The following is a 16,569-nucleotide window of genomic DNA, read 5'->3' on the forward strand; positions in this document are numbered from 1 at the left end:
TGTACTGTACATATATCAGATGTAACCTTTTTTTGAAAAACAACATGAGATACAGTTTGAAATGCCAGCCTGTTTGGTTTTTGAATGTGGTATTGATCTGTAATTCAGTGCATGACAGAAATAAAAGACCCTCTGGCAGCTGAATAAACATGTGAAATTTTGGACTAGATGCTTAAAAAAAATAGAATAAATAAATAAATAATGATAATAATAATAATAATAATAATAATAATAATAATAATAAATAAGTAAGTAATAAATCAGTGGAAAAGGATTTTGAAAGTTACAGGACAGTTAAACAAAGTTAAGCTAATATCTTATGGCCTCATCTTATCATGCTCATGTTCACATTATCTGTTTGAGGAGGCAATAGGGACATTTTGTCTTCACCAATCAGCAGTGAGTGTTAGTCAGTTAATCTGTCAGTTTGACTGATACTTTGCATCATCTCCTGTTGTTTAATTACATATTTTTTACTGTCTATGAACAGAGAGCCGGAGCAATAAGTGGGCTGGTAGTTTATTGTGTATATTTAGGTATTGATGTCAGTCACTGACTGTAAATAAAGATGAATGGCATAGCTCCTCTTCCTCCCACTGTACAAAAATAAAGCCAAAATATACCACGTATGAGCACTGCCATCTAATGCTGCTGATGTCATTCAGAGTCTGTGCAGCAATGATTGGTGATAGAGCCATGGTATTGAAGTCCCGCCCATACACCCAACCAACTGAATTGCGAGCAGTGCACAGCTGTCATAGCATAATGCCCCCTGTTTATTTACAGGATCAAATAACTAATTAAAACCAAACTTACCGGAAAAATTAACTCTTATCAGCTGTATAAGACTTAAATAAAATGAAAAAAAAAAAAAATTTGTGGCGTACTTTAATTTTTATTTAGTTTAGGCCCATGTCCCATCTGTTAACATGGAGGGGGCGGGGTTTATGACCTATGCTGCAGCCAGCCAGCAGGGGGAAGTCATCTTTATTATATACATATATATATATATATATATATATATATATATATATATGTGGTGGCAACCTTTCTTCCATTCAGTGTTCTTATAATTACCACCACTATTAAGCAGTCCCTTGGCAATAAGCTTGACATAAAAAGAATCTTCTGAGGCAGTAACTTCGTTCAAAAACTTTACTTGAAAAAGTATAAACAAAGGTACAAGATTCTCTTTCAGCTCAACTAGGCTCATCGTCAAAAAACTGTGTTGCTCCTGAGGCTGCTTAAACTGGTCGGAGAACTAAGTGGCTGTGATGTCACCTGCAGCGTCATTAAAGGAGCGCTTCAACATTTTTTAAAGGAAAATTACTAAAACAGTATTAGCAATAGCAATAACAATATCCATGTCCATATCAGTATCAATATGGCTCTTACAATATATATATATATATATATATACATATTGGGAATAACAGTTAATTTGAAAGCTGTTGTATGACAGAACAAATTTATCGCCTTGCCATTTTTAAATTGGATCAGCTTAACAAAATTAAATTAATACAACTAAATTTTAAGAAAACTTAAAGGTCCAGTGTGTAAGGCTTATGGGAATTTATCGGCAGAATATGGCATGAATGCAATATAATATTCACAAGTATGTTTTCATTTGTGTATAAACACCTGAAAATAAGAACATAAGTTTCAGACTGTTTATATCTACAGAGAGCATGGTTCTCCTTCCACAGGAGCTGTCATGTTTCTGCCGTGTTTCTGTTCCATAGCTGCAAATAGACAAACCAAATGCTGGCTCTAGATTCTGCCTTCATTTTGTGTGAGTTTCATGGCCACTGTAGTAGAGGGCTGCATGGGGATCAGGATCTCACAGATGGGAGCGGGCAGTCAAGAATAAGCTGCAGGTGCCAGGATTTAGCCAGTGTTGCCAACTTGGCGACTTTCTCACCAGTTTTAATGACTTTTCAGACCCTCTTCAGAGTAATCAGTATACAGTTCTTCTGCCAACAGCACTGATGTAGGTGCCCTTACACCAGGGTCTTTCCCTCCCCCTCCCGTCATGCTGTGCTGCAGGTAGTCAGTGTGTGGTGCAGGCAGCAGCTTCTCCCTCTCTCTCAATCAATGGATTAAACGTTTGTATAACTTTAAAATATTTTGTTTGATCTTTTCTCTCCCTTTTTACATTTTTTAAAAACTTGTTAACTGTAAATAATACAGCATCTCTGTAGTGAGTAGATGTGAGGACAATCATTTGCTATTCCATTTATTGAGTAACTGGAATTATTATTTTTTTTAATTGCATTTTTTTTATTATTTAACATACATATCAAGAACAAATAGGAAAAGGTGAAGAAGGAAAATATAAACATATATATATATAACAAAAGCAAACAAAAATGAGACCAACATCAGAAAATAAGTAATATGATAATGATAAAAATAATAAAATTTAAAAAATAGCTAATTACCCGTTCATCATGGGATATAATGAAACAAATAAATAGATTTATGTTTAAGTGAGAGGATACATTATATAACAGCTGGGTACCACAGGTACACACAAATATACACACACGATACCCACATACCTATTTGTACGTACACGCATGCGTGAGTGTGTGTGTACCCAAACGTGGACACGTAGTTACAGACACATTCATGTGAATGATAATTTAAACCAACAACAAAAAACACCCCTATACTGTCTGTCTCATTTCTTTAGCCGTCCTAAGAAACCTCATCTGTTATAAATCTCAGCTGTTTTTCCATCTGTCTTCAAAGATCTGCTCTTGATTTCTAATTCTTGTGGTGAGTATTAAGTAATTAAGACAATTGCGTTTTTATTTAAGGAAAAAACAAAGATATTTGATAATTCTGTAATGTGCTGTGGAAAAGAGTGAATGTGTGTGTGTGTTTAAAGATGAGTTTAAAGAGCATGGTTCAGGTTGTAGTTACTCACTGCCTTCATTGAGCTGCACTGATAATACATGATTCTCATTCACACAGCAGCTGTGACTTTGTCTCAGCTCACTTTCTCCCACTCTGAACCACTATCTGTTCATATACACTGAGTACAAATGATGTACTTCACCTGAGCTAACCAGTTCCAAATGGGGCAGTTCATTCATAGACAAGACAGAAAAGAAAATCAACACTTGAATGAACACATGAATAAAATATAAATAAATAAATAGTTTAAGTGACTGGTATTCCTGGTACTGACTAGCGTTTAATCATGTAGTCGACTAATCTCACACATCCCTGCCCTGAACTGGCTGAACCAGACCTCTGTTGTAAAAAATAATATATTCCATAAATGTAAAACATGTCTATTTTATTCCATTAATCCATTCCATTATTTACTGTAATGTTTGTCTAATGTTTGTTGGTCTCAGCAGTACTTTGTAGAAACAGCACGGCCGTCGCCTGTGACAGCTGTGTTGGTTAGATAAAGAAAATCACTTTTTATCACAGAGGGAGGGATAAAGACTCTGCAGCAATCAAAGTGGATTCACTCCTCAAGTCTCTTTTTTATCCTTAAATTTGATTTATTTACAGAATGAATCTACCTTAATCTCTTTGTCTTTCTCTTGTTTTACTTCATTTCAGTTTTTTGTGTGTTTGAGAGGAGTTGAGCTTTTGGTGACTGTTCTCAACTTTTTCACTTTCACACCTCAGCATCGCTCTCTGTCCTCCTCCCTCTGCGATGAAAGGGAAGATGGATGTTTCCTCTCCCCTTTCTGTTTTCATTTCATTGTCCAGTTCTGCTGAAATCTATTGTCTTGTTAGTAATGGAACCAATATTTGATTTCCTTTTCTATTTTGCTGGTATTGGAAGGCAAACATAAAACCTGAACTTTCCTCACCTACCTCTGTGTGCCTTTGATTGCCAAGTGAACTTTTCAAGTAAAAAAATAACTCTTTCTGCATGAGCTGTTTTGAGCCTCTTTCCTCTATTCAATGCATAATAACTTCTTATATAAACATCACAGAGCCATGGTCAGTGACTGAAGTCCAAGAAGACACTTGTACCATTAAGTAGGTTTGGGCGATGTCTACCTATTTGGCATATTACAATGTTCCCAGTGAAACAAATACACTAACAGTGGCAAGTATCTCCCTCAACACAGGTGATAGAAACAATAATACAGAAATACAATGTCAGGAACAATACAAGGGCTGGCCTTTTGGCACCACCTGAAAAGATCTGCACTACACTTTACTACACACACCAGTGGCAAACCATGACTATTAGAGCTGGGACTTCAGTTCGGCCAGAACTCAGCCAGACACAAAAATGCAGCAAAATGGAAAAAGATTTTTGCTGGAATAAGCAGCAGACAGCAGGTAGCTTGTGATGTGTTTGTAGTGTGTAGTTGCCACATATAAAAAACCCAGTAGAGGGCAGCAAAGACCACACAATGATAGCAGAATAAGTCATGTTTTTTCTGGACTTAAATTTGTATTAACCAGTAGATAACTGCCATTTACTCTTACTCTGAGTTTCTTATTTCTCTGTTTCAGTACCACACACACAGTTACATGTAACATAGATCTCCAGTCCTATTATTTCTGTCTACCAACACAGCTTTATCTGCTGTGCTGCACTGATGGAAGTAACTTTAAAAAAGAAGAATCAAGTGTGCGAAAATTGTTTTCTAACAGATTCAAGGACGAGTGCAATCTTAGTCTCCTAAATAACACAGTCCTTTGCTGATCCTCCGCTATGCTGCAAAAGTCCACCTTGAAAAAGGCGGTGCTATCAAGTTAGACACCTAGCAACAGCATCGGTCTTGACTGCTTCATCTCGAGCATTTATTCAGTGATGAAGTCCTAACCAATGAGTGAGCCAGCTCTAACCTTTCTCTGCCTAGAGACAACAACAAAAGATCTGATCGGATAACTTTATATTGCTGTTTTCAGAACAGTAACCCTTTTCTTTTCTGAAACAAAGCTGATGAAATGAATCAAATATAATATATTTCAATATAATATAATATATATATAATATAAATAGTGATATGTTAGACCATCTCTGAAGGCCTACAAGTCCCTTAGTGTTTCCCTCTGTTACTCACAGTACAGGTATTAAAAGAAAATAGTGCACATTCTTCCAAAAACCATTGTATTAATATGCTGCTCCAACAGACTCTCCTGGAAAGGCTTTCAGATATTTCCTCCCATTTGGCTCAAAGAGCATTAGTGAGGTCCAGTACTGATGTTGGATGATCAGCTCTGGCTTGTTCAGGTTCATCCGGTTCAGTGTGAATACAGACCGTGAAAGCGGGGCCTCACGATCCTTCTGACTTTTTGGGTTTTAAGCCAGAGGTGTCAGAAAAGTTACCACAGGGATAACTGGCTTGTGGCGGCCAAGCGTTAATGGGTGAGGTTTAAGTCAGGACTGTGTGCCAGTCAGTGAAGTTCTTCCTCACCATACTGGGAAAACCATTTCACTGGTATGAGGACACTGCCGTATTGAAACAGAAAAGAGTCCAACACAGCAGTGGAAAAACATTATTCTCTAAATTATCACTATATGTTACAGCATTAGGAGTTCTCTCAAAATGGCCAACTTCCTGTTGGGTCCCTTTAGACTTTTTTGTGCATCTGGGCATGATACATGTGTATATTGATTTTTGTACATGTCAGTGAAATGTGCTGTGGGGGCTGCGATTTAGAGCGATGGCCATGGGCATGGCCAAGCCATTTGGCCATACCCATTGTAAATTCAGAAATCCAATAGGGTCCTCACAGCATTTGGTGCCCAGGCCCTAATTATTCAATTAAATTAATTTTTAATATAATAAATTAATAACTCGATTTTTTTGTTTGTTTTTACAAATACATTGTGGCTGTTATTGGTTGCTGCTCTACAGTATAACTGTTTTTTCATGCAACCGCCAATCTCTCTCACACCCTTTTAAATTCAGTTACGTGTGACTTGACATCACTGACAAACATTCATTCATCCATTTTCTGTAACCACTTATTCCCGAAGGGTCGCGGGGGGCTGGAGTCTATCCCAGCTGATATTCGGCGAGAGGCGGGGTTCACCCTGGACAAGTCACCAGTTCATCACAGGGCTGACACATAGACAGACAACCACTCACACTCATATTCACACCTACAGGCAATTTAGAGTCACCAATTAACCTAGAATGCATGTCTTTGGACTGTGGGAGGAAGCTGGAGAAGCCGGAGAGAACCCACACAGACACGGGGAGAACATGCAAACTCCGCACAGAAAGGCTCTGACCCAGCCAGCTGGAGGATTTGAACTCAGGACCTTCTTGCTGTGAGGCAGCAGTGTTAACCACTGCACCACCGTGCCGCCCTCACTGAGAAACATCAATGCCAAAATCATTATTTTAAAATTTTAAACTAAGCCTATTATATTTTTAGATCATTTTTCTGGAGTGAAGTCTTGTTTCCAATAAAGCTATTCACTATTATTCATTATTGATTCATTGATCAAAAAGTGGTGTGACACAGTACTCCTGCCTTTTGTTGTTCTTTCTTCAAAACCATTAAACCCTCATTCTTTCCCTCCATCAGGAAAATCAAGACCAACTACTTCATCGTGTCTCTGGCGTTTGCCGACCTACTGGTGTCGGTGCTGGTTATGCCATTTGGTGCCATCGAGCTGGTCCACCAGCACTGGATCTACGGTGAGACCTTCTGCCTGGTCCGGACCTCGCTGGATGTCCTGCTGACCACTGCGTCCATTCTGCATCTGTGCTGCATCGCCCTGGACAGGTGAGACTCTGTGGTCCACTGGTGTGTTGTGTTTTAACCTGCACAGATTTACCTTGTATTTTTAATTCTTTTAAAATACTTTTTAATACTTTGCTGTGTTTTGTCATTTAATGCTCAGGTTTATGAGTGTGTGAAGATTTCTCTGCACTGTTTGTTGCTAAAGGACTCCCACACGCTGTCTAACTTGCAATATACAATTTATTTATTAGACCATCAGGCAAACAGTCCCAGTCCAAATTCCACAATAAATCAGTGTGTCCCAAACTTTTTTCCTGGTGATCCACTTTTGAAGAATGACAAACCATCACGGCCCAATCCAAAACAGACCTTCTTAATTAAACTGGGTAAGACTTTGTGCATATATGAAAGTTCTTGACCATTTTTACTTACGTTTCCACATCACCTTATCTTGCTGCAACAATTCATCAATTAAATAATTAAACAACAGCTATTTTCACAATTAGTCAATCAGTTTGAGTCATTTTTTAAAGAAAAAAGTCCAACTTCTCTGATTTCAGCTTCTTAAATATGAATATGAAACAAGACATCTGAAGACGTCATCTTGGAGTTTGGGAGACACTGATCAACATTTTTTGACATTTTATGGACCAAACAATTAATCGATTAGAGAAAAAATTATTGCCAGATTGATCACTGGTTGAAAAATAGGTCGAAACATAAAAATGTATGTCTGTGTGCTCTACCTATTTTCACGTTGGACCTGTTTTTCAATTGTTAAGACTGTGACAGGATCAATTAATTGATTTTCATTATTTTCTGACAATTTATGGACTAAAACAATTAATCAATCAGTGGTAAAAGTATTGCCAGATTGATATTTTTCACCATTTTTCACCAACAACTGATCGATCAGCCATGAATATAATGGACAGATTGTTCAGCAATAAATTATTGCAGCCCTAATCTTGACGCATGTTTATTGCAAACATATCCACATGTTAAATGCAACATTTTGGACTACTGAAGTATAAAAATATAATTAAAATACTACTAAATTTCTTCCATAGTCTTTTATTTATAAGGCAACCCAAATAAACTCTCCTGTGACTCACCTGTGGGTCCTGACCCAGTGTTTGGGAATGACCGCAATAAATGATTGCAGTAAAAAAAAAGTACTCATTCAGATTCAAACATTTGTGAGTGAATCTGATATCTGGAAAAATGCCATCTAAAAAGATCATAAATGATATTTAATGATATAAAACCCCCTGCAGTCACTGAAAGGGCTTCAAAAATCATGCAGCAGGGATGCATACATATACGTATAAATGACACAGTCAGCAGGTCACATTACTAAATGAACCTGATGATATATGCAAATATTCATATGTATTCAGGGCCTATTTAAGATGGCTTCTTATTGACACAAACTGTTTGCCTGATGAGGGTTTAGTACCAACACGTCGCAAATAAATGTTATATTGCTAAGTTAGAGAGTGTGCTGGAGTCCTTTTGCAACTTTTTGGTCTACTCTTCTCGCTGGTGGACCTGTCTCATCTAAGAGATGTGCAAAGTTTCTCCTTTGTTTCTTCTGCACTGTTTGTAAAGCGGTTGGTATTGCCCCTTTGGTGGAACTCACATCTCATCTCTGAGGACTTTTCTGCCTTTTCTCTCTCATCTCTCCGTTTGGGTAAAATGGGGTCTCTTCTTCCCCCAAAACAGAAGAAAGCCATTTTCATTTTCAGACAGAACAGTTCGGAGAGTTCAGAACAGAGTTCCCTCTTTTCTTCAAACAAAAAAGAAAAATCAGTCACTTTATATTGTTCAGGTATGTCACTGTAGACAGAGGGTTCTAAGAGAATCACCTGAAAATGCTAAGTGGAAGCAAATTCTTAAAATTTGTCAATATTTAGATATGTAAGCAGTATATAGTGTTGACTCCTTGTGTATGTGGAGGCTCTGCTGATGTAGTCGGTCTAAATCTTTGTTGTTTTGTGTAGAGACACTCCTCACACTGCCCAGTGATATCAGACTGCAACTGTACCTGAACTGTAATTCTCTCATATTCAGCAGATTACTGCATTAGTACAATAAAAGAAATTATTATTTTCAAAATGTTCACTGTAGATTTTTCAACAATTGATCCAAGATAGCCTAATGTTGCTGTTTTATATCATGTCACAGTCACCAAATCCATGACAAAGGCATTTATTAGTTTCTGACTCTGACTCTGAGAAAGTGGGGAAAATGTAAAAGTATCCAATACTGTATCTGAACTGAATCTGTTTAACCAGATCACACATATTTGGGCAAAGACTTCCTTCTCAGAACTAAAGTAATACAACTAATAAGTCATAATAAGGCAAGTAGAGTTGGTTAAAACAGGATAAAAAGAAAAATAGAGAATAAACAACAAGACATGAAAAAACATAAATGTACAAAACAGTAGAAACAGTATTTACAAGTGTGGCTGTTTGTCCAATAGTTGAAGAGGCAGTGCAGACTACATGTTAATTCACCAACAAATTCAAACAAAGCCATTTTTTGACTGTCCTTGCACAGCTGCTGTGTAGCCAATGCTAAATTAGCTTGTGTGATGCTATCTTAGCTGGCTAGCAAGTGTTAATTATAGGCAGGCAACACTTCCTTATGATGAGCAAACAACACTTCTAAAAACTGAACTTGAAACACATTGCACAGCAGCTCATTAGCTGCTATCTTGACTCACAACTTACTTGTTTTTTAGGACTTTTAGAGAAATGGTGCCCTGATATCTCACCTCCTCCTTTTTCTCGTCTGGCTTCCCCATGCTTCATTAACTGTGGATAGTTTCATCTTTCTATTTTACTGCAAATTGCAACCATAGTGCCCCACTGCAACCACCAACGTTACCAGAGGTGCTGTTGCCTCCGTGAGTCACACCGTAGTGGTTCATCAAAATGATAGTCCTCTGCCACTTTCATCTTTTCATTGAGGGGTGGGGCAAATGTATAAGGGCCATGTTTCTCCTGCATCCCCCTACAATGTACACCTATAAAGTCATTTCTGCTTAACGTTAGATATGCATGTAGACGATGCGGTCTACAGTCTCTTTCTTAAGATCACCTCCTCCGGCATTGCCATGTTTGTTATTGTCAGAAATCTTTGAATCTTCTTCTTCTTCAGGGTACTTTTTGACCATGAACAGTGCCCTTTAATGGATGTATTGCTTAAAATCCATGCCAGGGTTACATCAGTTGAAACGGACAAATGTATGTATTTTCATATGTAAAGGGGGGATAAATATATATAATATGGCTCTTTCAACAGTCCCATAATCTCCATCCTAACAGATAACAGATAACACAAGTCTCGAATATAAAAGTCTTTGCCTCTTCACTGTAGATTCTACATGAATGACCAATATTCAGTTAATAGTCTAGCTCAGAGGAATCACTCTGGCATGAAACACTGTTCATCTGCAGCATTACACTGGACATGTGTGAGACCTTGACATACTGTATGTGGAAACTGTGAGTGACTCAGTGGTGTTCACTGTCACTGATGCAGTGGGTGAGGAAGGTGATGCAGTGATTCAATCACATTTACTGTGCAGTTGGGATAAATTACTCCAGGGTAAAGTTCAGGATCACCAGTGCATTGAAGCTTACAACACATGGGTTCACCCAGTTCACAGAAACATTGCTGTATTTTCCTGCTTCCCACAATGTTATCTTTTCTTCAGTTTATTTGGAAAGGTTGTGAGAATGAAGAAAATACTGAAAAGTTTCCTGCAAAAAATACATTTTTACCCTGAAAACATCATTTAACATTTTGTAAGCAAACTCATGAAAAAGATTTATCAGTGTAACACTCCAGGGATGAAACTTTAGTTAATAAATCTCTTATAAGAGTCAGTCAGGATTCAGTGCAATACAATGTCATCTGATTAAAGCAATGTCTTTCCATTGTACAGCTTTGATATTAACTCAGGGAGAGGACTTCCAGACAGATAGTACGGATTGTGTGAGGATATAGACTGGATAAATTCTTTTTTACTGCCTCCGCAGCCAAAATGATGGAATTAATTTCAACACAGAGGAGGAAAAACACTTTGGCATTTACAGCACCTGAAGAATTTCAGCCAGCAGCAGACATAAACAAAACAGACAATTCAAACTGCAGGAGAGCTCTGTAAGTTATTCAGTCAGCCTCTCTGAGGTTCACACACACGCTGCTTATATACAAGTGAAAATCATGCTTATTGGTTCACCTTTGGTCACTTCATGCTGTGGTATTAAGAAGTGTTGTAACCCAACAGCAGGAATGGAAGTAATTAATTACAAATACTCAAGTTACTGTAATTAAATTCTTTCTTTTGGGGCTGCTTGTAGTTTTATGAGCAGATTTTCAAGTTTTAATCATACTTAAGTTTGCATGACACTATGTAATCTATTTAGTTACTTTTAAAATCATAATTGAGTACTGAGTACAATTCGAATTAATATCCAAACCTTTCATTTGCATTTATGTAGCCAATCGGGTGACCTGATCGCAAAACGAGCCAATGAAAACCAGGACATGTGGATGAAAAACTAAACACTGCAGCAGCACAGGTTTGGAGGACGGATGTTAATGATTAATCATTAATTAATTCATTAGCATTGAAATTTTAAGCCATTAAATATATTTACATGGATATTTAATCATTAGAAATAATAGAAATGGCAGTAACTGTTTTGTCTGGTGGAGACATTTGTTGAAAAAGGAAACTTAAAATGAAAAAAAAAAGACAAAATAACCCAGAAATAAACTGAAAATGAGAAAAATAAATAAAAAAATTCTAAATGATAAATAATTAATGATTAATCAACTGGAAGCATTTTCAACTATAAAATGCACAAAATCTGTAGAGGTGAGTGTGAACTCTGAGCAGAACAGAGAAGGAGAGATTCACACCAAAGATTCAAAGAAACACAAACACCTCTGATAGAAAGCTGCTGTAGATAATTCATGTATATTCAATAGTTGAATACTAACTAACATTTGAGTAGTCGGGTAATTTTTTAAATGAGTACTTAAAAATTTCACTGAAGTGTTTTTCTAACACCAGTATGTTTACTTAAAATTGAATAATATTTTTGTGAAGTAACAGTACTTGTACTTGAGTACAGATTTTCAGTACTCTTTTCACTTGTTTTTGTTCAGGACTCTGGGGGGATTTTAAAGTACTGATACTTCAAGCATTCCAACGTAAACAAAAAACATGGCTGACTGTGACAAACTGATGATTATTTGGCAAGTGTACACAAAAATGATGAATGAGTTAACAGATACCATTAGTCATGATATTTTATGCCACTGTTATATTTGTAAATGTATCTAAATGCTCCATCTCATAATAACACTGGCAAAGATATTTAATCTGAATTTACTGCTTTTACTATAGTTTCTATTATTTGAATTAAATACAGGCAAATTTATGTTGCCTTTTAGCTGATGGTTTACCATTTACAATGTGTACTTCCATAGGTGTCCATTGACATGTACACTCACTGGCCACTTTATAAGATACACCTTGCTAGTACCAGGTTGGACCCCCTTTCGCCTTGAGAACTGCCTTCATTCTTCATTCCTCAGAGATGTTGGTCCATATTGACATGATAGCATCACACAGTTGCTGTAGATTTGTTGGCTGCACATCCATGATGCGGATCTCCCGTTCTGCCACATCCCGAACTTTTTTCTAATCTTCTATTGTCCTGTTTTGGTGAGTCTGTGTGAACTGTAGCCTCAGTTTCTTAGCTGACAGGAGTGGTACCCGGTGTGGTCTTCTGCTGCTGTAGTCCATCTGCTTCAAGGATGCCTTTCTATCATCTTGAACCAGTCAGGTCATTCTCCTCTGACCTCTGGCATCAACTAGACAATTCTCTCAGAGAACTGCTGCTCACTGAATATTTTCTCTTTTTCAGACTACTCTCTGTAAACACTAGAGATGGTTGTGTGTGAAAATCTCAGTAGATCAGCAAGTGAAATACTTAGACCAGCCTGTCTAGCACCAACAACCAGTCACTTAAATCACCTTTCTATTCCATTTAGATGCTTGATTTGAACTTCAGCAGGTTGTCTTGACCATGTCTACATGGCTAAATACAATGAGTTGCTATCATGTGGTTGGCTAATTATATATTTGTGTTAACAAGCAGTTGAACAGGTGTACCTAATGAAGTGGCTGGTGGGTGTATATATACATGGACAACATGACAGCTCCCCAAAAGTGAAGCCAAAAATCTCAATTGCCCCCTGGTGGTGGGCTGCAGTATAGACCGTAAATCTTGCCTCCTCAGTGTTAATAGATAGGACATGGACAAAACTATAATATCAAAGTACACATAAAATACATTTTTCCCAAAAATGGTTTCTGTCATTTTAGGTAGTTCTTATCACACTGACGTTTGTTCAAATGCTTATTTTTTGGAACAGTTTGGCTTTAATCAGTTATTTGATTCTATAAAAAGGGCTTTTCATGCCATGATTGACAGCTGATTGAGTCGCCAGCTGTGTGGGCTGGAACTCCAAAGCTCCAAATGATGTCACCGGTGTAAGATGGCAGTGTTTGTATCTGGGAGATTTTGACTTCAGTCTTGTACAGTGGGAGGAGGTGGAGCTGCACCTTCCATCTTTATTTATGTCAGCGGTGCTGCCAGTCTTGTTTGATGTCAGACAGCTGCCTCCTCATGATGTCATTGTAGCAGGATTTTGCTGCAGTCCCTGCAAAAAAGGACTTGGACACAGAAAAATGCAATGGAATGGTCATTCAATTTACTCTATGTAGTGTTTGTGTTGTAAAATGTGCTGTAACTACTTGTAGTTGCCATTTCCATTGTCTTTTTGACCATGTGGTACTAGCCTAACTAACTATGACTCCATCAGTTTGCTGCAGGCGTCCATGTTTTCCCCAGCAGATATGGTGCTTGGAACTATTGACTTCCAACTTGCAATGGACTGCAATATTTACCTGAAATTTACTGGTAGGAACTCAGAATTTTAGTTGATTTCAATTGTACTTTTTTGAGTAGCGCTGTCAGAAACAGAATTAAAGTCCAGTATATACTGTATAGCCTAGTATTAATTAGTTTTTCCTCTGTATATATTTAGTACATTATTAAGTGTTACTTTTGGAGGTTGTGTCTGCTTCAGGAATTGGTCTTGAGGAATATTTATGCTTATTGCCTCCCCAACAGTGAAATGAAATATCCACTCTCACTGATATGAATGTAAATTTTTTGCTCTCCCTCAGGTGAATGTATAGTTTACTAGTGAGTAAACAAACTGGGACTTGTTTGGAAAGTTCCTGTGATTATTTTTCTGTTGCTCACTTCATATGGTTGGGAGGCCTATCTGTCATGTGCTGAGGGTGAGGGTGACAGCCTGTGATGTGAGACCAGACAGCATGAGCCTTATCATGCAGACAGCTGGATTAAACTTCACCTCCACCCGACAATGCCCAAATGGAAACAGGTGGGAGCAAAACTCACAGTCTTATCACTCACTCTGATTTGTGTTCAGTGACTTTTCAAACACAAAGCAGTATTGTAAGCCCCTCCAAAAAATAGAGGAATTAAATAATGCTAGAGAGACTTTATTTGTAAGAAGTTTCTTAAAGTCTGAGTTCATGAAAAATGTATTTGCTATTAAGGATTTCTGCAGGAACTTTTAGAGTAAAACGAGTGTTGTGTAACAGTGGTGGATACTGGAACCACCCTCGCCATGTACTGAGAGAATATTATGCTGTGATCTTCAGACTTTTACTGTTTATCATGCAGTAATGATGTATCCACAGTAAGAAAACAGGGAACAAACCTCAATGAGGCCTCAATGCAGCATGGATAGTAGTCATTGGTTGAGGGCAACATAAATATCTAATGGCCATGATCATTAGAAATCTATTCCATTGAACTCGGCTCTATCTCGCATGTATGGACATGTACTCATGGAGAAATTACCAAAGCTGCAAAGCTCAGCAACAGCGAAGCAGGAGATAGTCTCTTCATTCAATTATCTGGCTGGACGAGCTTTGTAGTCTTCTGTACATACAGCTGCCTCTGCATCCTGGAACTTCCATTTCCAGTTTATAGTGAGGCAATCACCCCTCATTACACCCAAGTCCCCACCTCTCCAGTGAATTATATATCCCATAGGCTGCATCTTCCTCCTCCACTCACTTTAAGGCTAATGTTTTTATTTAAATATTGCAAATGTTATACATTTGCCTTTTTTAAATTGCTTGCTATTTGTAATGATGTTGATAAAATGTACTTGCTTACTTATATGTTCTTATTCTGTAAAGAAAAACTCAGCTTATACAACAAGTTTGTCAGTGTGTCTGCGTTTCAAATATGAAGATAGTGCCATAGTTTAAAACATCCTTAAACATCATTTCTGGATTGAGCGGCTCCAGAAATGATGCTAGAGGACGGTGTACTGTATGCAGGTAATGCAGTTGCATTGCGACCTGTGACCCATCAGGGCCAGTGTGCACGAGCCTCCAATAATGTACTACACAGAGGTGGGCCATTATCTTCATAGGATATAAGACTGCTGTTGGCTTTAACATTGCACTGTCTCTGTCACCACATTTATTTTGTGAAAATGGTGTGGAAGGAATTCATATTCAGTCAAGACATGTAGCTCATGGTGTCATAACACTGCAAGAACACAAAATAAGGTTTACATATACAAACTTATAGTTTATTGATGCAACCATCTATGTCATATTTCCAAATTAAGTATAAACAAAGATTTATGGATGATTAGATGTTCGAAAACATACACACACAAGTGAAAATAAATGGAAAAGTTAGTGAACTGTTAAGACAGCAAGTAAGTGAGAAACAAGTAACACAAAAGTAAGTTTCAGAGGCCAGAATTGAAAGAAGCAGCAGAGAAAGAAACAGCAGAGAGTGCGCCTATGACGTAAGTGGAACCTATTTATTATTTTATTTGACAAATAATCAACAGGGCTCCAGACTGCGACAAAATGGTCCCATTTTGCGACTAAAATTTGAGACAGTGCGAGTAAATTTTTCATCTACTTGCGCATGTGCGACCAGTAAATTTGCCGATTTTTTTTTATTTTTTTATATTTTTATTATTATTGCAAATTTTTTGTTGCTGACAAACTTCTGCTCCACACTTCAGCCCAGTAGTTGACAGTAATGCGCAAATGAGCTGGTTTGCCAACCGACATTAAGTCGAGAAGAAATGAGATGAACACCAAAGAAGAAGAAGGCGGACCAATGTGTGTGAGAGCGGGGGGGATGACCACTGCAGTCTTTCCCCTATAGTGTATTTGGCAGGGTGCCCTGCCCCCCCAACAGATGCCCCCTGCCCTGCCAACAGGACCCCCACCCAGAAATTCAAGTTGTAGATTTATTCTATTATTTAATTTTTATTTTAATCAAAAGGGCCTATAATGTGTTCAAATAAAAAAACTCTACTTTGTGCAATTTCAGAGTCGAATGCGTTGCTATCATTTCATTACATTCATTACAATGCATTTCTCCTCTCCTCTGTGACGGGCGGGTCTCCCCCCCTCGCTCCTCTCTCACCCATGAACCGGTACAGACACACCCACCCACACTCATATAGTGGAGGAGAGAGAGTTTCAGACTGTTACGGTAAAAAACAACAACAAACAAACAAAAGCTGTAAATGGACGACCGGAGGTTCCCCAACTGTTTGCCCCACCAAGCAAAAATATTGGCGTTTTTTAAACGAACTGTATGTGGCGAGGCGGGAAGCACAGGTAGCTCTGCGGCCGGTGTTAGCCAAAATGAGAGCATCTCTCCCAGCCCTGACCACAGCGCTTGTCAATCTCCTGCCCCTGTTAACGTCGCC

At 38.0% G+C, this 16,569-nt stretch overlaps 1 protein-coding gene across 1 annotated transcript in view; it reads left to right on the forward strand.

Annotated features, from left to right (window-relative positions):
• Nucleotides 1-6,863, forward strand: part of LOC146327300 (5-hydroxytryptamine receptor 4-like) — a 182,140-nt gene extending 175,277 nt beyond the window's left edge. Inside the window, exons 4-5 of the mRNA XM_084718306.1 lie at nt 6,529-6,729; nt 6,848-6,863. Of these exons, the coding sequence (XP_084574432.1) occupies nt 6,529-6,729; nt 6,848-6,863 (217 nt within the window). The remainder of the gene's footprint in view (nt 1-6,528; nt 6,730-6,847) is intronic.
• Nucleotides 6,864-16,569: the final 9,706 nt, after the last annotated feature.

This window comes from Lutjanus erythropterus, chromosome 5 (assembly GCF_056507025.1).
Source record: "Lutjanus erythropterus isolate fLutEry1 chromosome 5, fLutEry1.hap2, whole genome shotgun sequence".
Classification (NCBI taxonomy): Eukaryota; Metazoa; Chordata; class Actinopteri; order Lutjaniformes; family Lutjanidae; genus Lutjanus; species Lutjanus erythropterus.